The sequence below is a fragment of the Balaenoptera acutorostrata genome, chromosome 7 (assembly GCF_949987535.1).
Source record: "Balaenoptera acutorostrata chromosome 7, mBalAcu1.1, whole genome shotgun sequence".
Lineage (NCBI taxonomy): Eukaryota > Metazoa > Chordata > Mammalia > Artiodactyla > Balaenopteridae > Balaenoptera > Balaenoptera acutorostrata.
The window spans coordinates 12,114,074-12,136,289 of NC_080070.1; the positions used below are offsets into that span (position 1 = coordinate 12,114,074).

Sequence of the window (22,216 nt, forward strand, 5' to 3'; positions counted from 1 at the left end):
CACAATCTCAATTTTAAGTAACTTTCTCTCCAACAAGCTCCTTCTGTCTTTCCAGCTCACTGCCTTCTTTTACATTAACCCTAACAATCCTTGGACCCAAGATTAGACCCAGCTGACTTCATGTCAGCTTCTCTCTCTCCCTTTCCCATCATGCCCTCCTTACCCAGTTTAAATTCCTTGGGCAATCAGGAGAGTTACTCCCTTGAATCTGCTCTCAGCTCCCTTGTGCCTCTCTCTCACTCTGGTACTCACTGGGCAAAACCCAAACCTGGGTTCAACCCTACTCTACCAACCCCACACCTGCACCCAGGCAGCTCAGTGGGGCTGGAGAAAAACACACAGCCCTTCTGCCGAGTCTTATTTGAAATTCATGACGAGTTTCAGGTGCCACTCAGCAAAGCTACTTCCGGTAAGCATACTAATTTCTCATGTCCACTCACTTCCCACTCTTTCAAAAGACTTCTCTCTCTTCAACTTCTCTTTCCTCATCCTCACACACAGCCGATGAACTTGCCTCCTGTTGCACTGGGAAAATTGAAGGAATTGAAAAGACTGCTTGGGCTCGCCTGACATCCCCTCTCCCACCTGAGTGTGCATTCCTGCCCTTTGCCTTCCTTCCTCTTACTGCAGTATAACAAACTACCCATAATCCTATTTAAAGCCTCCTCCGCCACTCTTGTACTAGATTCTATTCCCTCTCACCTGCTCCAGGAGGTTGCTCCAGCAATTAATGCACTTCCTTGAATTTCAGCCTTTCCCTCTCTACTTGATCCTTCTCATCAGTGTACTGATAGGCTATCGTTTGCCCCACCTTAAAAAAAAATTTCCCCCTCCCTGCCACTCCATTTCTCTGCTCATTTTTGCAGCAAAACTTGAGTTTTCTATACTTGCTATCTCTGATTTCTCTTCTCTCATTTTCTCTTAACTTGCTGCAATTATCTTTTTTTATATATAAATTTATTTATTATTTATTTTTGGCTGTGTTGGGTCTTCGTTGCTGTGCACGGGCTTTCTCTAGTTGCGGCGACTGGGAGCTACTCTTCGTTGCGGTGCGTGGGCTTCTCATAGCAGTGGCTTCTCTTGTTGCGGAGCACAGGCTCTAGGCTTGCGGGCTTCAGTGGTTGTGGTGCGCAGGCTCAGTAGTTGTGGTGCATGGGCTTAGTTGCTCCACGGCATGTGGGATCTTCCTGGACCAGGGCTCAAACCCGTGTCCCCTGCATTGTCAGGTGGATTCTTAACCACTGTGCCACCAGGGAAGTCCTGCAATTATCTTTTACCCCTACCACTTCACCGAAATTACTCTTCTCAAGGTCAGCAATGACCTCCATTTTGCTAAACTCAATAAACACTTGGTTCCCACTTTTCTTGACATATCAGCTATATTTGATTCAGTTGTTTGCTCTCTCCTTTGTGAAACAGTCGTTGGTTGCCTCACTTTCTGCATATCACATACTTCTACTTTTCCATCTACCTCACTGGTCCATGTTTCTCAGTCTCCTTGTTTGTCTACAGCTTCTCTGCTAAGCCTCTAAATGTCGGGGTGCCCCAGGGTTGAGTCCTGGTACCTCTTCTCTTCTTTTACTCTTTCTTTGCTGATTATACCCAGTCTTAAGCCCCTAAATGCCATCTATATGCTAATAATTCCCAAATTTATATCTCTGTGTTGGACCTTTCCTATGACCTAACAACACATATATCCAAACTCTTACTCACAATTCCCACTTGATTATTTTTTTTAATATTTATTTATTTTTTTAATTAATTTATTTGGTTGCACCGGGTCTTAGTTGTGGCTTCCTGGCTCCTTAGTTGCAGCTCACTGGCTCCTTAGTTGTGGCACACAGGCTCCTTATTTGTGGCATGCAAACTCTAGTTGTGGCATGCATGTGGGATCTAGTTCCCTGACCAGGGATCGAACCCAGGCCCCCTGCATTGGGAGCACGGAGTCTTAAACCACTGCTCCACCTGGGAAGTCCCTGCCACTTGATTATTGAATAGACATTTCAAATTAAATATGTCCAAAACTTAATTCCTACTCTTTCCCCCTAAAACCTGTTCTACCCATAATCTTCTTCATGTCACTACTAGAAATTCTATCCTTTGGCTCAGGCCAAAAGCTTTGGAGTCATCATCAACATCACTCTTTCTTTGGCACTCCAAATCCATCACATCCTGCTGATTCTGTCTTCAAAACATTTCCAGAATCTGACCACTTCTCACCATTTCCACCACTGCCTTTTTGGTCAAAGACTCCATCATCTCCTGATTTACTGCAATAGCTCACATCCCTACAATCTACTCTCAATATAGCAGCCAGTGTTATCCTTTCATCTTACTTCAGAGCATGTTATTCTGATCAAAACTCTTCTTCCCTATTTCACTCAGAATGAAAACCACAGTTGTTTTTTTTTTTAATATAATGTCTTTTTTCATTTTCATTATTTTGGAAATAATAGGTATGCATAAGTGTTTTTATGTATATTTTCTATAATATACCTATGTCATATATATTAGCGTATATATAAACATATATGTGTGTATATATATGAAGTAAATATTTTAAGTATGAGTCAAAATTTCAATGTCTGTTTTAAATTGACTGCAATTTTTTTCTTTGCCTTTTGACCTCCTTCACCCTTTTCTCCCACTCCTCACCCCCCACCTCTGGCAACCACCAATCTGTTCTCTGCATCTGTGAGCTTGTTTTTTGTTTGGGGTTTTTCTTTTTAGATTCCACATATAAGAGAGTTCATATGGTGTTTGTCTTTCTCTGTCTGACAAATTTCACTTAGCATAATGCCCTCAAGATCCACCTATGTTTCCACAAACGGCAAGATTTCCTTTTTTTTTTGGCTGAATAATATTCCATTATATATATATACCACAATTCTTTATCCAGTTATCTACTGATGGACACTTAGGTAGTTTCCATATCCTGGCAATTGTAAATAATGCTGCAATGAATATGGCGGTGCAGATATCTTTTTGAGCTAGTGTTTTCATTTTCTTAGGATAAATACCCCAAAGTGGAATTGCTGGGTCATATGGTTGTTCCATTTTTAATTTTTTGAGGAATCTCCGTACTGTTTTCCATGGTGGCTACACCAGTTTACATTCTCACCAACAGTGCTCAGGGGTTTCCTTTTATCCACATGCTTGCCAACACTTGTTATTTCTTATCTTTTTGATAATAGCCATTCTAACAGGTATAAGGTGATATTTCATTGTGGTTTGGATTTGCATTTCCCTGATAATTAATAATGTTGATCATCTTTTCATGTACCTATTGGCCATCTGTATGTCTTCTTTGGAGAAATCTCTATTCAGATCTTCTGCCCATTTTTCAATCAAGTTTTTTGTTTTCTTTGCTATTGAGTTGTAGGAGTTCTTTATATATTCTGGGTATTAGACCTTATCCGATATATGATTTTCAAATATTCTCTCCCATTCCAGAGGTTGCCTTTTCATTTTGCTGACTGTCTCCTTTGCTGTGCAGAAGCTTTTTAGTTTGATGTAGTCCCACTTATTTTTGCTTTTGTTGCTTTTGCTTTTGGTGTCAGATTCAAAAAATCATCTCCAAGACCAAGGTCAAGGAACTTACAACCTGTGTTTTCTTCAAGGAGTTTTATGGTTTTAGGTCTTACATTCAAGTCTTTAATCCATTTTGAGTTAACTTTTGTGTATGATGTAAGACAGTGGTCGAGTTTCATACTTTTGCATGTGGCTCGTCAGTTTTCTCACCACTATGTATTGAAGACCGTCCTTTCCCCATTGTATATTCTTAGCTCCTTTGTCAGAAATTAATTGGCCATATATGGGTGGACTTATTTCTGGGCTTTTTATTCTATTCCATTGATCTATATGTCTGTTTTTATGCCAGTACCATACTGTCTTAATTACTATAGCATTGTGATATAGTTTGAAATCAGGGAGCAAAGTTATAGCAGAGTACAAGGCTCTCCCCAAACTGGCCCCACCTATTCTCTGAGCTCATCTCCTGTGACTCATTCTTCAGCCACACTGTTCTCTCTGCTCTCCTTCCAATGTGCAAAGCACATTCCCACCTCTGAGCTTTGCACTTGCTGTTCCCTCTGCTTGGAAGGCTCTTCCCCAGACATCTGCCTTGATCACTCTATTATCTCCTTCTCGTCTTTCCTCAAATGCCACCTTCTCGGTGAGGCCATCCCTGACCACTGTATTTAGAACTACATATACCAACACACTTTACTGGTTATCTCCTTTCCTTCACTTTTCTTCATATCATTTATCACCTTAAATATATCATTCAGTCCTGGGTTTCAGCACCAAAAACCACTACATCACTTATCTAATTGGCTTATTGCTGTCTCCTTTCCACTGCTTCTCACTAGACTCTAAGCCCCATAAAGGCATGAGTTTCAGCTTCTACCACCTAGAATAGTACTGACATATAGTAGGAGCTCAATAAATACCTGTAATATAGAATGAATGAATGAATGGAATGAATTAACGAGCAGTCAGAAAGGCAGGTAGAAAACCAGGAAAGAGTGGGGACAAGGGAGTGGTCAACAGTGTGGAATGCTCCTGATGTGCAAAGATTAGAAATGAACAAAATCTACTGACATAGAGGATATAGGAGACCCCTGTGTGAGCTGTTTCAGGAGAGTGAAGATGCCAGATTGGAGTGGGATGAGGGCTGAATGGAGGTGAGGAACTGAAGATGAATGTCAGAAGCTCTTTCAAGAACATTGGCTGTGAAGGAAACTTGAGAGATACAGGGAGAGAAAGATCAAGTGGCAAATTCCAGCTCTTACCTTAGAATGCAGAAATTACTCCTACTCCTTCCCTAAACCCAGTTTTCTGGTCACTGTGGCTAGAAGAAGCAACTGCCTGATGTTACCTATTTGATTCTTCCTTGCTCTGTCAGTGGCTCTGGGATTTATGAGTGCTGAGAACTCGCTTGATCTCTAAAGATCCCATCTGGTCCAGCTGTCTGGGATTGATGAACTCCAGTGTTGATTGCCTACCTGGCCTCTGACTCATGGTTGCCCAAACTCTAGGCCTGCTTCCTTGGTCCTGGCATCCTGCCTGGTCTGCTGCTGCCTGTGACCAGGACATGATGATGGTACCCTGAGCCCCTGCATATGCTTTGGGGCAGGAAGCAGTAAAGCACAGACACTGTTCCAGGTCCTCTGGATTAAACCCTCCCCTTCTCTGAGAGAGACGTAGGAGCCCATCAGCCCAGAACCCAGGCTTTTCTCATCAGAATGTTTGGATAATACCCCCAAATCTGAAGTGATTCTGTTCCAGACTTTCCCACAGTCCTGTTTCTCCAAGAAAAGACAGGGCAAATGCATTCCTTTGATAATCTAAAGAATAGACTATTAGAGTCACCAGGGAAACATTTGTTCAAGCATTCTTCTCTGCTGAATGGGAACCATAGGATCCTTCCTGCGAAATGCGTATTCAGTCCTGCTGACCCGCCCCTGGAAGCTTTGGCTCATGCAGGGAGGTGTGCATCTGGGGACAGAAGCAAGGTGGGCAGGGGTGAGTGGGAGCCACCACCGCCCACGCTACTTCCTTATCGTACTCCACACTGGAATGAGCTCACCTTAAATCCCTAATATTTTGCAAAGGTTTCAAACCTCATCTAAAAAGTCAAACGCACAATAACCTGTGCTGGTGTAAAAGGTTTTATCTTCCTTGGTGTTCAACAGAACAGAGATTGGTCAAATGAGGCCTTTAGGCTCATTTGAAACCAGAGAATTTCTGCTATGGAACATGTCATTCTACATAACTAGCTGCCCTGGGAAGTCCTTCCTTCCTCAGCAAACTTTTCTGCTCAGGAAACCCCCTGCCCCAGCATAACAGCCAGGAACCACATCTACTAATTCCATTGGGAATCCAGCTGACGGTGGGCGTGGGAAAGAGAGCTCCACAGACCACCAGCACAGATTCTGTGGCCACTTCCTACTCCGTGGAAATACAACTTACACACTACCAACATTCCCGCCGTGGACCCATCCATGACTTAAGTCTGAGTCTGCCTTGATGTGTCAGCAACCCAACCCCCACGCCCCAGTCTTCGTCTTCCTGTTCACTAGGTATTGAGGAAATTAATCCCTTTCAAAAGAATACAGACTTCCATCCCCTTTCTCAGACTCTTCTGATTTCCACCCAGACCCCATGCTATTCCAGGCAAGCCACTGCCAAACAATCTACCCCAGCCCTTTTACTGAGCTTCTCTAGTATCAGCACACCCACTTCTGGTGCCTTAAGCAAATAGGGCCTCCTGTGAGCCACTAAGGGCTGCCCCCAAGCTGACTAAATTTGGAAGCAGCCTGAATCACCTACTTGTTGCCTCGAGATACAGACTCAGATACGATTCACAGATGTTGATAAGTAGGAACTGAGATGCTCCTGTCATCAGTACTTTGTGATAGTACAGGTCTTTGGTGTCATGTTTTAGAGCTGCCTCTCCATTTTGGGGGGGCAGGCCTGCCTTTGGTGTGTCTCTTTCAGTCCTGCAGATAAAAAGGGACATATCTTCGTTCTTGGGGACCCAGTCTTCAAAATGGGATGATAAGTATTTTGCTTGGTCCTTTAAGGTGGTACTACTAACCGGACTATTAAGCTCTTGCAGAATTAGAGACCTCAACCACCACTATCACCACCAAATATTTAGAGGCCAGGGGTTCTTAAACTTTTTTGTGCCCTGGATCCCTTGGCAATCTGGAAAATCCATGGTTTCCCTCTCAGAATAATATTAAATGCATAAAACAAAATACAGATTACAAAGGGTACCAATTATATAAAAATACAGTTATAAAATTGTGGTATAGTAGTATATCTGCTTCTTTATAAAAGCATTAAATAAGTAAACGTAGAGGCAGGTTCAATACTACTATAATTTCAAAGTAGTTATGAACATAAAGGATATTGTAAAAAATCTGCAACAACTGTTGTATAATAGAAACATCTGCAATTTTCATGGCTGATAAAGACACAGTACAATACCTCTAATACGACTATGGTTTGCTGCCTACATGCCTAATTTAAGTGCATGGGGAATTTCAGTTACAAGGTAGTGAACATAATTTTTTTTCCCATCCAAGGTTATGGATTCTGGATTCTGTCCATGAATCCTGGGACAAGAGTCCCCATTTTAGGCAGCACTGGCTCTCAACTTGGTTTGTCCTTCTGTCCAAGACCTGTCCACAGGAGATTAGGAGCACGAAGCAGCAACCACAGAGAGGATGGAAGCGTAATTTCACCTTGGTGTTGTGTCCCAAAGGGAACCAATAAGGAAGTGCCAGTGTCATGCTTGGGCATTCTGCCAAAGTCCTATATTTTTAGACTTGGAAATGGACTGATTAATATTGTAATTTCATTGAGAGTTAATCTGTGACTGATGAGTGGAATTGGACGTTTGTAAAACATAGGCTTTCTTCAAGGAATCCCATAAATTATTTGGGATGGAAAGCCTGACAAAAGGCAGGAGAAGAATCTATGTGTGTGTACGTATGTGTGTGTGTGTGATTTTTAAACAAAAATTGATATACTGTAATTCTTATAGCCTGCTTTTTTATAATATCACAATGTATCATGAATAATTTTCAACAAATACAGTTATAAGATAGTATTAATGGCTCCATAATATTCTGTTACAGGCATATAGCATAATTTATTTAATTAAGCCCCAGGTTTGAACATGTGGGCTATGTACAATCTTTATAATTATTATGAAATTGTGCTCTGATGGATGCTGTAGATTTAATCTTTGTCCACATGCTATTTTTATTTTCTTAGACTACTTCTATAAATGGAATTGCTATGTCACAATTTAGTAACAATAGTAATGCATATTTTAAAGATTTTTCGATCTGTACGGTCAAATTGTTCTCCAGAAAGGTTGTTCCTGTTCATAACAGAACTAGAATCTTTGACCTTGGCTCAGAACACAGCAAAGAGACTGGAAGAATGTCTCTAAATGGTGAGAAGTGAGAGGATTCAGTACAAGAAGCAGGAAGGAAGCATACCAGTGTTGTGCCTATGATAGTCTCCTTTTCTCTGATGCTGGAAATACCTTTAAGACAGAATGTGGGATGGGACTGAGTCTTCTAGACCTGGGATCCCTTGTGCTGACTTGATTTAAACCATTTGGATAAATCCAGCCTTATACAGCTGTGCTAAGGGGACCCAAGGAAGGGTTTGTATCCATGTTTGGACCAGAGTGATACTGAGAATAGTGGAATCAGAAAGCACCCCAAGGGAAGAGCAGTTTCAGGTGAGAAGGCATGAGCAGAGCTGGCCACCTGGCCCATTACTCCTGACCTGGAGAGTCAGTGCCTTCTCTGCTCAAACAATAGGGGTTTGGGAGCATTACTATAGTAATGGAGGCTGTTTCTTCCTTTTATCTTTTTTTTTTTTTTTTTAACCATCTTTCCATTTTCTTTCTTTTGCAGCTAGACACTATATTCCAGGAGGGCAGAAACCACTTAGTACCTCTTTTGTATAACCAACAAAAGCTGACATGGGGGGTGGAAAATACTTTCTAATTGCCTCCACTGTCAAAATAAGATAGCAGATCCTGCCACAAAGCATACTGGACAATTAAAATCTAAGCCCACCCACCAATGACCTTTCTCTCTTCTCTCTCATGGTTCTATAGATGTAGATTTGGTTTGTTTCTTCATGCACAGAGACCAAAGATTAGTTCCCTTTCCATCATCCTATCTCCTAGATCTGCAATTAAATTATTAGTATCTTCCCCTATATCTCTCGTCTGGGATTCCACAGAAGGCAGTGGTTATCACCCTAAAGTTTAGCTTCCTATTCATAATCTAAAGATCAAAAACTTGCATCCATAAAGACTTGGTCTCTCCCTGTTCCATGTCCACACCAGGGCCCCCAGGCCCACTGCCCTACTCCCTGTCCAACCTCAGGAGGGACATAAAATCAGGTGGGCAGCAAACAGATCCTAGATTAGCATTTGCTTCTGACATTGGCGCTCACCAGGTCTGCTCTCTGGCACTTTGGGGTACTGCTTAGATAACAGGGTCTCCTTCTCTCATGCGACTTTTCTGCATTCCACTTCTTGCCTGCTGTAACTGTAGTGCCCACCTAACCCTTGCCACTTAGATGTCTCTCTGTCTCTTACCCAAAAGGCCCTTGGTACCTACGCCATCCGACCCCACTAGCGAGAGGGCAATCCACCACGCTCTTGACCTCTTCTGACATCCTTGCGCTCGTTTGTCAGAGAAGACCGAGGCTCAGAAAAGTTACATTGGATATAAAACTGTCTTCTAGCCAGCCTCGGGTCCTGACATTTTTATTTTCCTCGAGATGGGATTGAATTATCTTCTATCCCCCTCCCCGATCAGAACTGGAGTAAGATTACCTGCACCATCCCCACACCCATGCCCGATTTTCCCACGAGCGCCGAGCACCGGGAAGTCTAAAACACGATCCACTTGCAAAGACTTCGCGATCTGTTTGGGTGGGTAAAACAGAGCACAGGAAACGCAGAGCAACCGGAGCTGCATCCAATCACGCTCCCGTTAGTGTCCCAGATGCAGCCCCAGGAAGAAAACAAGTGTTTGCGGAATTTAGCGGCCAAGGCCCTTCATCCAGGCTTTATTCTCACTCCCGCCCCACTTTCTCACTAGACATCCCCAACTCCGAGCCTCAAAATCAATCCCCCAGATCCGAAGGGTGGGCCCGGGGTTCTTTACCCGGCTCCTGAGACCCAAGGCGGGCATCCTCCGGGTCTCCAGCAGCACCCGGGCGCGAGCCCAGCGGGGACCCGGCGAGCAGCCCCCGAGTGGGTCTGGGGAAGGGCGAGAGAAGCAAGCGGCGGCAAGGCCCCCAGACAGCCCGGCTCCCCGAGGGAGCGCGGCGGCGGGGTCGGGGGCAGGGCGGGGAGGCGCCGGCGCAGCCAATCCCCGGGCCGCCCCCTCCCCGCCGCCGCGAGCCGAGCCGGGGCGGGGGAGCCAGGCGGCGGCGGCGGCGGCGGCGGCGGCGACGGAGGCTGCCGTGGGGAGGGATGGAGAGGGGAGGGGGGAGCGGAGCCGAGCGGAGACAGCCGCGGCGCTGCAGAGCGGCTGGGGCGGCGGCGCGGCTCCCGGTGCTCCCCCCGGCGCCCGCCCCGCGTCGGTGAGGGCCCGGCCTGGAGGCCCGGAGCCATGGGCTGCATCGGCTCCCGGACCGTGGGTGGGTACCGCGGCGGCGCGGGCGCGGGCGGAGGCAGGGCTCGGCGGGGTCTGGTCCTCCGGCCCCCACCCCCACCAGTCCCCGCGCCCCTCCGGCTCCCTCTCTCCGCACCGCCCAGCCCCGCCGCGCTACCTCACTTTCCCTCTGTGCCCTCGCGGTCCCTGCCTCCCTCTCTCCTCCCCGCTCTCCCCTCGCGCCTCCGGGCCTTGCATCCCTCTGGACTCTCCGTTCCCTCCGTCTCCCTCCGGCTTCCTTCCATTGCCCTTGCCCAGGCGCGGTCCCTCTCCATCATCTACCCGCCAACCTCCTCTCTCTCCTCCGTCGCTCTCCCCGACTCTCCCGTGCACGCACCCTCCATCTCCAGGCCATCGGCCTCTACTCTGCCTTCCCCGGCGCCTCCTCGCCCCACCTCCATTTCTGGAGCAGCCCCCGTTCTAAGGACCCCCAGTCTCAGTCTCAGCCCCGAGTCCTTTTCGCACGCCCCCCACCCCCGCCCCGCCTCCATCTGGCTTGGGTGTTTTGCCCCCATCTCTTTCCCTCTCCGTTGCCTTTTTCGCTCGTTCCTGCCTCCCCCATTTGCTTTGTTCACGTGCATTTTCCCTCCGGGGCGGGGGCGGGGTGAGCCTGGTGCCTCGGGGAGGGGAATGAGTTCCACCGCCGAAGGGAGTGGGGCCGGGCTGGGTTGGGGTGGAGGGGAAGAGCCGGGGACGCCGGGGGGAGGCAGGGGGTTCGAGGGCCAGAGAGGGGTCGGGAGCCCGCTCCCAGGAGGGTGGGGCTGGCCGAGCCAGGGAACCCGGGGACCTGACTGCACCTGTCAGCGGGGGCTGGCGGGGCGGGGCGGGGCGAGCTCTTTATTTACCTTTGACCGGGGGAAGGAAGAGAGGCGCCTCCGAATTCTTCTCCCCTCAGCATTTGCCTTGCTACCCAGTGCCTTCTCCTCCACCCCATGCACCCACTCAGCTCTCACGGCTCAGCAGATTGATTCAACCCTCTCCCCAACCCCCCAATTTTTCCTATTCCAACTCCCAATTTCTCCCGCCTACATGCCACAGTGACCTCAGGCTGAGAGAATAATTCGTATTATTATTACAAACAAACTCACTCTCCGGAAGCCTGATTTCTCTGAGACCCGATTTATTTCCATGGATACCCCCACTTCCTCCTCTGCTTTCCCCTCTTCTCTGGGTTCTTTCCCTCCCCCTCCCTGCCCCCCACGGCTCTGACTCAGCTCTCCCTCTTCTACAAAGGCCACCCCCCCCACCCCTCTCTCCCACTCTGCCCTCGCCATCTCCCTTCCCCTCAGAGGTTGTCCTCTGCCTGCCCCATTCCTGCTCTGTCCGCCCAGATGTCCGTCTTTCCTCTTCCCTCCCAGCCACGGCCTCTGGTCTGACCCGTCTCACCATTCCCCTGTAGCCCCAAGGGAGAGTGTGCCCACTTTGGAGGGGCCCTACCTCTCTCAGACCTGTCAAGCACAATCCCTTCCTCTTGCAGCAGCTATGTTGTTGCATGCCAAATGCCTCCTGTTGCCCAAGACCCCATTCAATTCACCCCTCCTCAAGAGTGGACGCCTAATTCTAAATTCAGAATCAAAAAACTTTATGTGTAGAAAAGATCTATAAGGTCAGGTGGTTCACTTGGGTCTACCACCCAAGTGATTCTTCCCCAAGGCTTCCAGTTGGCATTCCCACCCCTCACGACAGCAGTCTCCCTTTACAAGGAGCTGTGGCCTCGGCTGCAGAATTACCATCTTCCTAGGTCCTCCAGTTTGCCAGTCAGCCCTCAAACCCTGTCGACCCTCTCCCATTGTCTTTTGTCTTCTCTCTGACTCGAATTCCTATTCTTTTAGTTCCTATTTTAAAAAGTCCCCTGCTCTCCTCCTGCTGTCCCCCTTCTCTCCTCTTTAATCCATCACTTGTCTCCCAAGAGTCAGGTAAAATGATTCCATCTCACTCTTTGCTTTCTCTGCTCTCATTGCTTCTAGGTGTACACACCCAGCTCTTGCCTCTATCCCCACCAAATCTCCTTCCTGTCAGACAAATCCACCAACTCCTCTGGAGGGTCCACTAGGGAAGATGCAATCCTTCCACCTCACAAATAATAAAGCCAACACGTAGGGAAGCTTGCCCCTGGAGAAGTTCTGCCCTTATTTGCAGGAACATAATAGAGGAAAAGCTCAGCTCCCGTGCACTCCTGTACAGAAACCCTCAGAGATTCCTCAGGATCGAATGGAGACGTGTTTTCCTCCCAAAACCCAGCCACTGGCCCTTCCATGTAAACAACAGTAAATAAGGCCACAGAACACTTTTTCCAAGTGTGCTGTTCTTGATTGAGCTCAGCATTATTATGTCTCCTAACAAAAATTTGGGGCGAGTGGGGATGTAAAAGAAAATAGGCAATCAGAAGAGGGAGTGGTAGCGGGAGGGTAGGGAGGGGTCTGGAGGGCCTGGCCCCCATTTGTGGCTTCAGCGTTCTGAAGGAAAAGAACGAGGAGGGGCCTCCGGGGTGGGCATAGGGAGGTGAAAGAGAGGTGAAAGAAACTAAGCATGTGCCCGTCTCAGGAAATGAGGTGATTGCCGTGGAATGGAAGGGCCTCAAGGATGTGGACCAGATCAACATGGACATGAGCACCAGCTCGCTGCACGGGAGCAGTCTCCACCGGCCATCCGCTGAGGTGAGGCCCTCGGCGCCCAGCCGCCCTCCCAAGGGACCTCGGGAACACCCCCAGAGCCACCATGCATAAGCCTAGTCCTTCAGCCGCCTTCCTCAATCCCAGGCCAGCCTCCCAAACACACCTCCAGACTGACACGCTCACAGAACATCTCTCCTCCTTTCCTCAAACACAAGCCAAGTGCTCCTCGCTGAGATCCCAATTCCCTGTGTTAATCTCAGGAAAGCCCTCCCTACTTCACACACTTCTGGAAGCCCCCTCTGAGGAAGTGCCCCGGGTACCCACTCCCTCTCCTCTTTCCTCACAGCAAACCCGGACTGACTTCTCCTGGGATGGCATCAATGTGAGTGCAGCCCCCCCCAGACCTCTCCAGTCCCCCCTAACTCCTCTTCCTTGTCCTCTCCCATCTGCTGCCATAGAGCACAGCGCCCCCTTCCTCCAGCGGGCACTGGGAGCCCTCACCTTCTTTACCTACCCCCAGACTTTCAAGGGTGGTTGGGGGATAGGCCTCCTAGGGACTCCTGGGTATAATGGTAGCCTTACCACCCACCCTAGCTCATATCCTTCCTCCTGGAAACCGTGGACTGTCCTCCACATATAAAGCACCCCATACCCTCTTATTCCTCTGCCCCTCCTCCCACATTCCCTGTCCCAGCTCTCCATGGAGGACACCACTTCCATTCTTCCGAAGCTTAAGCGAAACTCTAACGCCTATGGCATTGGGGCCCTGGCCAAGTCATCGTTCTCAGGTGAGACTCTGACCTGGGGATGCGTGCAGACAGGAGACTCCCTAGGGGCTCCTGGTCTCAGTCTCCCTGCCCCTTCAGACCTGAAGAAGACCCTCATCCCCAGACCCCGGACCTATTTGCCCTTTCTGTCAAGCCTCTCCCATCCTCCAGGCTGCCCCTCATAGACAGAGTCCTAGGGCATACCTGCCCCCTTCATGGGATGGAGTCCCATGGGACTAGGGTGGGGGTAATGGCGGGGACGGGGGCGGGGGAGGGGCAGATCTGGTGTGGGTATTGTGTGATGTTCTGGAGGACCTGGGGAATGTCTGGCCCCTCAGGGATTTCGCGAAGCATGAAGGACCATGTGACAAAGCCCACAGCCATGGGGCAGGGCCGGGTGGCTCACATGATTGAGTGGCAGGGCTGGGGGAAGGCACCAGCCATTCAGCCGCAACACAGCCACGAGGCCGTGCGCAGGGATACAGATGCCTACTCCGACCTCAGCGATGGCGAGAAGGAGGCACGTTTCCTAGCAGGTACTTGTTCCCCAGCCCCTCAAGAGACACATTTTCAGGATGGCCAGAGACCGACCCTTCAGCCTGATCCCCTATGGCAGGATTGGCTCTGTTCATGTGATACCATCAGACTTAATTTCCCAACTAGCTCTAATTTCAAGGACTCTGACTTGTTTATTCTAAGTACCCTCAAACTTATTTTTATTATCATCTCAGAAGTTGAGGGGAATTAACATGGGATTGTAGGTCCACCTGATGCCTTCCCTCCTATGTGGTGGGACTATCCAAACCCTGGATTCCCTCAGTACAGGAGGAAGAAAAAAAAAAAGGCAGGGGTCTTAGGCTTCAAAAGTCTGTGCTTCTACTCATGTTTTATGATGAAAATGAAAGAAAAGCCTTGGGGTTCTCTTCTAGCCTTTGCCTGTCAGCACATTGCAGTCATGAATTCAATTACAGGGCACATTATTTGTGACAACCACCAGAAGATCAAGGGACCTGGGTGAGGAGAGGGTGTGTACAGAGGAGCTTTTATTCAGTATAGGTACAAGGCAGGCATACGGTGTACCTACAACCCTGCCTGAGCCCTAGTGGCAGATCTCAATAAGATACCTAGGAAAAATGATAGATCTGGAATAGACAAGAGGGTTCTTTGGTTGGTGGTATGGGTGGTGGAAGAAATATCAGTGGGGAGGGGAGACAAACATGTAGTGGGTAGTGTAGGGCAGCTAGCAATGTAAGCTTCAACTTACGGCTTTGACCAACATGGGAACCCCAAGTCTACCCATCTTCATTATTGTATCCTTCCTCCCTTGTCCTTCCCAGACCTTGAACTTGATACCACTGTGGACCTACAATCCCTCCCATTTAGACGCCTCTGGCCTTGACTACCTAGCACTAGCTACCATTCCTAAAAAAATTCCAAAGATAAACTTCTGGAAATCCCCAATTTCAATCCCTTAGGATATCTCACCAGAAGACCCCCCCAACTCTTTCCCCTAGGAATCCTAAATCTGACCTTCTGGGAAGTCCCCCACGATTTTGCCTTGTTTCGGGGCATATACCAAGGCTGTGCTGTCCAATACAGTAGCCACTAGCCACATGTGGCTATTGAGAACTTGAAATGTGGCTAGTCCGAATGGAGATGTGCTGTAAGTGTAAAATATCGACTGGATTTCAAAGATTTCGTATGAATAAAAGAATGTAAAATATCTCAATAGTTTTATATGGATTATACATTGAAATGATAATGTTTTATATAGATTAGGTTAAATAAGATGTATTATTAAAATTAATTTCACCTATTTCTTTTTAATTTTTTTTAATATGGCTACTAGAAAATTTAAAATTGCATAAGTAGCTTGCGTTATATTTCTATTGAACAGCGCTGCACTGATGTCCCCCGCCCCATGCATGTGTCTAAGGCTTCCCCGAGGTATCTCGTGCTAACTACGTTTCTTCTCCCAGGCGTCATGGAACAGTTTGCTATCTCCGAGGCCACTCTCATGGCCTGGTCCTCCATGGATGGTGAGGACATGAGTGTCAACTCCACCCAGGAGCCATTGGGCTGCAATTACAGTGACAACTACCAGGAGTTGATGGAGAGTCAGGGTGAGGGATGGTTCGAGAATCCGACCCCAGAGGCCCAAGAGGCCTCCTCAACTATCTAGGCTACCTCCACGCATCTCTGTTCTACGACTTTCTGTTCATATAGGCTTTCCTACTCCCCCTCTCACCCCCCGCCCCACATCTCACCCTCAATTCTCTGTGCTTTTATTACTGCCTTTGATATTCTGTGACCCCACCAACCGCCATGATTCTCTTTACAGATGCCCTTGCTCAAGCCCCAATGGATGGATGGCCTCACTCCTACGTGTCCCAGGGCATGTACTGTCTGGGGTCATCGGATGCCTGGGAAGCAAGCGACCAGTCCCTCATTGCCTCTCCAGCCACAGGATCCTATCTCGGCCCTGCATTTGATGACTCACAGCCTAGCTTGCACGAAATGGGACCTTCCCAACCTGCTTCCGGATACTCTGCTCAGGAGCCTCCAGCTTTGCTGGGGGGAGACACCGACTGGGCTCCAGGGGTGGGCGGGGTGGACCTGGCAAGGGGCCCTGCCGAGGAGGAGAAGAGGCCATTGGCGCCCGAGGAGGAAGAGGATGCGGGATGCCGGGACCTGGAGTCGCTTTCCCCACGAGAAGACCCCGAGATGCCCACCGCTTTCAGTCGGAAGGTGTCTGACGTCACATCCTCAGGCGTGCAGTCCTTTGATGAGGAGGAGGGAGAGGCCAACAACTAGCTTCCTCCCACTGAATGCCCCACCTTCCACTCCCACCTGAGGGGCAGGGCTGCACCCACACCCTCCCTTCCCCCAGCAGTACGGCTGAAACCTGGGCAGAAGACTGTCACGAGCCCAGGAGTCCTTGCCAGCAAAACGGAGGGCCGGGGTGGGATTTTATCCAGGCTTACACTGTAGAGACCACAGGTCCAGGAACTGAGGCCCAGGCAACTAGACGGCCATGAACTTCGCTTGGCTGCGGGCTTCTGGGTCTGTGGTGGTGGAGCTCCAGTGTGTATCCTGAGCACAGGAGCGCAGAGCAGCCCGTGGCCGGCCCCCTGGATCTCAGTTCTTTGGTCCCTGATCTCGTCTTCCAGGAGCCTTGACTGCAGCTGCCTGAAGGCCTCCTTTCTCCACGTCACTCTTGCTTTTCCCGACTCTGTTTTCTCTGGCTGTGGCCCAAGCTCATCCCTCCTATGAGGAACAGACCTCAGGGGCTGTAGGACATGGTTCGATGGGCACAGGGGAAGCAACGTACAGACCACGTCTCCTTAGAGTGCGGGGGCTCTGCCCTCAGAGGTAACTTGGCTTCTGAGATCCGGAGTCACGGAGGAGGTGGACGTAGCCGCTGGGATGCACAGGGGCACAGGGCCTGTCCAGAGACCAGACAGTCACTGGTGAGACCGAGGACAAACATGGCCACTTGTTCTGGGATCTTGACTATCCTGTGGCTGAAAGGAGGACCCTAAGGACCTGGGAAAGGACCCCGCCAGGGCTGGCTACTCCAGCTCTTGCTTCCCTTTTCTGCCTTCTTCCATCTCCTGCTCTGGGAGCCCCGGGGCCCCGAGGGGGTTGGGGTGACACAGAATGCAGGTGTCCTGGCTAGACGGGGAAGCATGAGGCTGTGTCTCCCTCCATCCACCCCGAATTCTCTGGAGCTGTTTACACTTTTCTCTCTGCCTTTTCTACATTTTTATAACTTCTTGGGGACTCAGGGTTGAGTAGGGTGGAGGGAGGGGTCCGGTGCTGTCAGGCCCCCAGCCGGGGCAGGGTGTTTGCCGAGGAGCAGCGTGGGCTCTGGGCTCCCTTTGCCCCTCTTCACCTCCTCCCGGGGCTCCCAGGAGGGCCTCACAGGTGTCCCCCCACCCCTCCCCAGGCCTCCTGAGGAGGAAGAGAGGAGGACGTGGGTATTCTTCCTTCCAGGATGTTTTACAATGAGGCATAAGCCCCTGAAACTGCGTGCCCTCCACACCCACTTTCCCTTCTGGTGGGGACTTCCGCGCGGCACCTGGAGCCCCAGCACTTCTGTAAGACATCCTGAGGGCAGAGGACAGGCTCGAAGGGTAGAGTGAAGAGACGGCAGCACACTGCCCCTCCCTGCTGCAGCGGTGTCCCAGAATGAGGAGGTTGAGAGTTGGGGTGCTTCTGTCCATCTGTGACCCTGCCTCCATCAAGCCCACAGTGTCACACACTCGCGCCCCTGAAATGCAGCCGAGGCCAGGTCCCACATCTTCTGGGGAGGGGGAGGATGGCTACCTGAAGTCGGTCCTTGGAGGAAACAGGAGTAGGCATGGCGAGCACAGGCAGCTGAAGTCACCTCATCTAAAACTGTTAAAGGGTTGTGCGTGCTCACGTGGCCTCGCTGCTGGCCTTGCCCTGCACTCCTGCCGCAGGTCCTTGGGGTTTTGCGTGTCACAGTTCCCTCCTCTCACGGGGTCCCCGTTTCCTTACCTTGTGCAACCTGCCCTCTCTAGGGCATCATCCTTTTCTCTTACTCTCACCCCCTTCGTGTCCCACATTCCGCCCCCAGACCACAGCAGACATCCAGTCCAGGGAGCGGGTTCATGCATCACGGTTCCCTTTTCGCTCAGGGCTCTGTGGAGTTAGGAAAGGTCATCTAAAGCAGCGTTCTTTCCTCCCTCCTTCCCTGAGGAAGCCAGACGGTCCCTGCTGGTCCCTGCCAAAAGATGACTAAAACTCTGAAGGGTTCTAGCAGAGTTCGGACGTGAGCGTGAGCGGGGCCCAGCACCCCCGGGTGCTGGCATCGCTGCTGACCAGAGGTCAGGCGGGGGGGGAGGCGTCTCCACTCTGAAGAGGGAGAAAACCTGAGGCGCTGGCCTGAGACCCTCTCAGGACTCTTCTGGAGGGAGGAACTGCCTCTCTGGTGCTGGGGGGGCAGGGTGCATGGGGTTTGCTTATAGCCTATTTTAGGGGGAGGGGAGGGGCATGTGCAGGAAGAGGCTGTTGGGGGATGGGGGAGGGTTGCTTTTCCGTTGGGGTTAAAGGCTGTGCCGCACGTTTTACAGCAGTCCCAGAACGGGGCTGTTTTCATATCATGGTGAATGAAACTGCTCTTGCTAAATGATTTTCTTCTGGTTGGGGGGGGGGGTGCCCTTTCATTTTGAGTTCACTTTATTAAAGGAAAATCCAAATCTTCCATCCCTCCCCTCCCGCCGCCCCCGACCCCGCCCCACCCTCACTCACACCTTCCTTCTTATCCTTGTGTCAAGGAGGGAATCTTGGTGAATGAGTTTATTACCTCTTCTCACCCCCACCTGTACATCCCATACTCCGTCTTCCAGGTCTAGGGAATATCCATTTTCATGGCCAGTCTTAGCATGTTTTCTTAATGTGACATTTCCACCCCAGGCCCAAGAGAGATTCTATGACATATATTACAGAGAGAATTATATATAAATATATATATAAATATTATAGATTATATACACATGGGCGTGGGCTCGAAGGCCCACTGCCAGTCCCCCTCCCCGGGCTACAGCCTCTCTCTCTCTCGGCCTGGGGAGGCGGAAGGGATGTATCCTTGGAGAGGGCTCCAGGCTGTGTTCAACGGCACTAAACAGAATGTGGAGGCACCTTCGGCTGTGAGTGTCTTATTTGGGGGACGATGGAGGCCGGGCACAGGGTGGGGAAGGAGCAGAATGCTGGGGAGGGGGGACAACGGCAGAACTAAACGGGGCATAAAAGAAGGGATGGACAAAAGCCTTGGGGGTGGGAGCAAGGGTCTCTGGCTGCTCAGAGCACCTGGGACCGCTTACAGAAAAGGCAGGGTGATGGCAGGCTCACTGTCGCTGGTTTGGGGAGAATAAGGATCTGACTTCCCAAGTGTGGGAAGCATCAAAAAGGTCTGCCATCTTGATGCTGAACCCCTAGAAGAGAAACACAAAGAACCAGTCCCTAAGAAGGTACAGTCTCTGGGTGAACCAGTGGCCCAGCTGCCCTGAGCTTCCCCTCTTGGAAGGAGAAGCCCCAGCTAGAGCACCTCAAGGGCAGAGCTGACCCTTGCATGGGACAGATCAAGGACTACAGTGGAGAGGGAGTGACCTGGAAACTGGAGGGTGAGGAAGCTGTGATGTGAGATGGGAGGAATTTCTGCCAGAGGGAGTTAAATAAATCCATTGGGGCCGCAGGACTGTTTGGTACCGCCCCTTCCACACAGAGCCTTCCTTCGACCTTTCCTCTTCCAGGCTGTTCCCCCACAGGCTCTTTATCCATGCCTCACTGCTTAAATGGAGGACAAAGGAGGGGGAAATGGGACTGGCCTTTTCCCGCCCTAGTAATGGCTCTGCCCGGGGACACATAGTGGGAGCCAGGATGGAGTCTAGAGGCAAATTTCAGGGAATGGCTGTGGGCAAGTGGAGGACAGGGTGGGGGGCTCTGAGAGAAGGGGCTGTGGACAGTTTGCGGGTATATCCTGGGGCCATCAGTCCATGAGGCCATGAGGTGATCCCACCTCCTCCTCCAGCATGGCACTGACAGGACCACAGTCACCCTGGGCCTCCCTTAACCCATCCCCTGGGGAAACTGATTGGGGATGGGCAAGGCCAGGAAGGCACTGGGGAGCTGTGGGGGGGTGAGGGGGGCCAGGGAGAGGCAGGTACTCCCCACCCACACACAGGCCAACTCAAGAAGCCCATGGACTATCAGGGGCCCTTCACAGGGGTTAGAACCACCGCCTGTCTGGGGATGGGGGGACATGCCCAAATGATTGACCAAGGCTACTCCTGCCCAAATTCTGGCTCCTCCTCCAACACGATCAGGATGACATTTTAAAATTCCTAGGAGAGGCCGGATATTGGTGCGATCTCTCCAGCTTCAGGAAATACCCTCTTCCACACAGGTCCACCCTCTAGCCTGGATCTCCGGACAGTCTTTATGAGGCGGTCTGGGAGGTGGTCAAAGGACCAGTTCATCCTCATCCTCGTCATCGGTGGATCGCAGACTGGGGCCCTGCAAGATGTCGGCCAGCTCCTCCTCCGGCCCCGGCCCCTCCACCAGCTCCAGCTCCTCCAGCTCGCTCTCTGCCTTGGCCGGAGCCCAGGAGAGGGGGGGCTCAGGGGAGGCGGGTGGCACAGGGGTCTCTGGGGAGGCAGCAGCCATGTCCCCTGCCCCAGTGGCCCCACCTCCATCCTGAGGCAGGCTCCAGGCCTCTGCAGGAGGGAGTGGGCCCCCAGGAGTCTTTCGAGTCGAAGTTGTACTCCGGAAGCTGGCAAGGGGAGGGCGGAGCTGCACCCCAGACTTGGTGTGCCCCTCAATGGCCTTCTGCAGCTGGAGAGCAGAGGGAAGGGGAGAGAGGGTACAACATTGGGAGGAAGAGAAGATAGGAGCAGTGAGAGAAACAGACACGAGAGAGGCGCAGACGATAAAAGGAAAAAAAATGGGAAAGCTATCGAGTGGCAAGCAAGATGCACGGCGAGGATGGATCAAAGGGAGAAGACAGAAAAAGGAAAAAAGGGGCATGGTGGACGAAAAGCCCCACCTACAGAGCAGCGAATCTCAAGACCCCTGACCCAGGACCTCCTTCGGCCCTTTCCTAGCAACCCGCAGGCCTTCTTCAGCCACTTCCCATCTCCTCCCTCCTTCCATGCACCACCACAGCGCACCCCTATGAGACCATGACTCGGGCCCTGAACCCCCATCCCAAGCCCATGCCGTCCTTAGAAGGGCACAGGGCTGCCCTCCCGCCCCCCTCCAGTCTCTGCATGAAAAATAGGAGGGAAATCTGGAGGAACCTTCCGGATGTTAAGGCCACCCCTCCCCCCCCCGTATCCTGTGCCCCCCTCTTCCTCGCTGCTCAAATGGGACAATCGCTCTTACCTCCTCCAAGGCCAGCACCCCTGTGAGCTTGCCCATGCTGGTCACGTACGCAAGGTGGAGGCCCAGCAGGGAGAAGAGCGTGTGAGTCTGCGAGGAAAGAGCGGCAGGTGAGCACGCGGAGGCCCCGCCCCTCCCGGCCCTCCCAGCAGCCCTGCTCGGTGGGCGGTGGGCATCGGGCAGGGACTTGCCTTGTGCAGCGACGTCTGCTCCACCAGCTGGAAGGGGGACTGATCGATACAGCAAGAGTCAAAACAGACAGGCTGGCTCAGCTGCTCTCGCTCCCAGGCCTCGATCTGCCGGAGAGGAGGGCCGTCACCCAATATCAGAGCCCCCTCAAACCTCCGATCTTGACCCCAAACAGCCCCCCTGGCCCTGGCCCAGAAGCCTGAAATACACAGTGAACCGTCACAGCTGCTCCAGACCACTAGCCCGCTTCCCTTTTCCCCAGGGGACCGCACCACCCTCCTCCCTCCTCCAGCCCCAAATCCACCTTCACCCTCAGGTGCTCAGAACACGCTCCTTCTTCCTGGTGCCCCAAACGCTTATTTCCAACCCATCTCTCCAGGCTTATTTTCCACTACTCCTGTTAACACCCACAGCTCCAGTCAAGCCAGATGTGCTTCCGCTTCTGCGACTGCGGTTCTGGGTTTCCCCAAGAACCCCACCCTGCGCCCATACGCTATTCCTGCACTCCTGGTCAGACGAGCTCTGCCAAAGGCCC

At 51.0% G+C, this 22,216-nt stretch overlaps 3 protein-coding genes across 4 annotated transcripts in view; 1 reads left to right on the top strand and 2 right to left on the bottom strand.

Annotated features, from left to right (window-relative positions):
• The window catches only part of ZYX (zyxin), a 28,119-nt gene extending 17,049 nt beyond the window's left edge, over positions 1-11,070 (bottom strand). The window contains exon 1 of the mRNA XM_057549607.1: positions 11,051-11,070. The gene's annotated coding sequence lies outside the window, so the exon portion shown is untranslated. The remainder of the gene's footprint in view (positions 1-11,050) is intronic.
• On the top strand, positions 9,959-17,332 carry FAM131B (family with sequence similarity 131 member B). Of its 2 annotated transcripts, XM_057549608.1 has the most exons (7): positions 9,961-10,191; positions 12,750-12,862; positions 13,167-13,202; positions 13,515-13,608; positions 13,926-14,123; positions 15,567-15,710; positions 15,929-17,332. In XM_057549608.1, exons 1-7 carry the CDS (start codon positions 10,164-10,166, stop codon positions 16,399-16,401), a joined length of 1,086 nt encoding a protein of 361 aa, XP_057405591.1. In that variant the 5' UTR covers positions 9,961-10,163; the 3' UTR covers positions 16,402-17,332. The 2 variants fall into 2 exon arrangements, with proteins under 2 accessions (XP_057405592.1, XP_057405591.1); XM_057549609.1 differs by lacking the exon at positions 13,926-14,123 and having other exon boundaries at positions 9,959-10,191.
• A 1,565-nt stretch (positions 17,333-18,897) lies between these two features.
• The window catches only part of CLCN1 (chloride voltage-gated channel 1), a 32,853-nt gene continuing 29,534 nt past the window's right edge, over positions 18,898-22,216 (bottom strand). The window contains exons 21-23 of the mRNA XM_007184681.2: positions 21,684-21,788; positions 21,496-21,582; positions 18,898-20,946 (exon numbers count right to left, since the gene is read on the bottom strand). Coding sequence (XP_007184743.2) covers positions 20,575-20,946; positions 21,496-21,582; positions 21,684-21,788 — 564 coding nt within the window. The 3' untranslated portion in view covers positions 18,898-20,574. The remainder of the gene's footprint in view (positions 20,947-21,495; positions 21,583-21,683; positions 21,789-22,216) is intronic.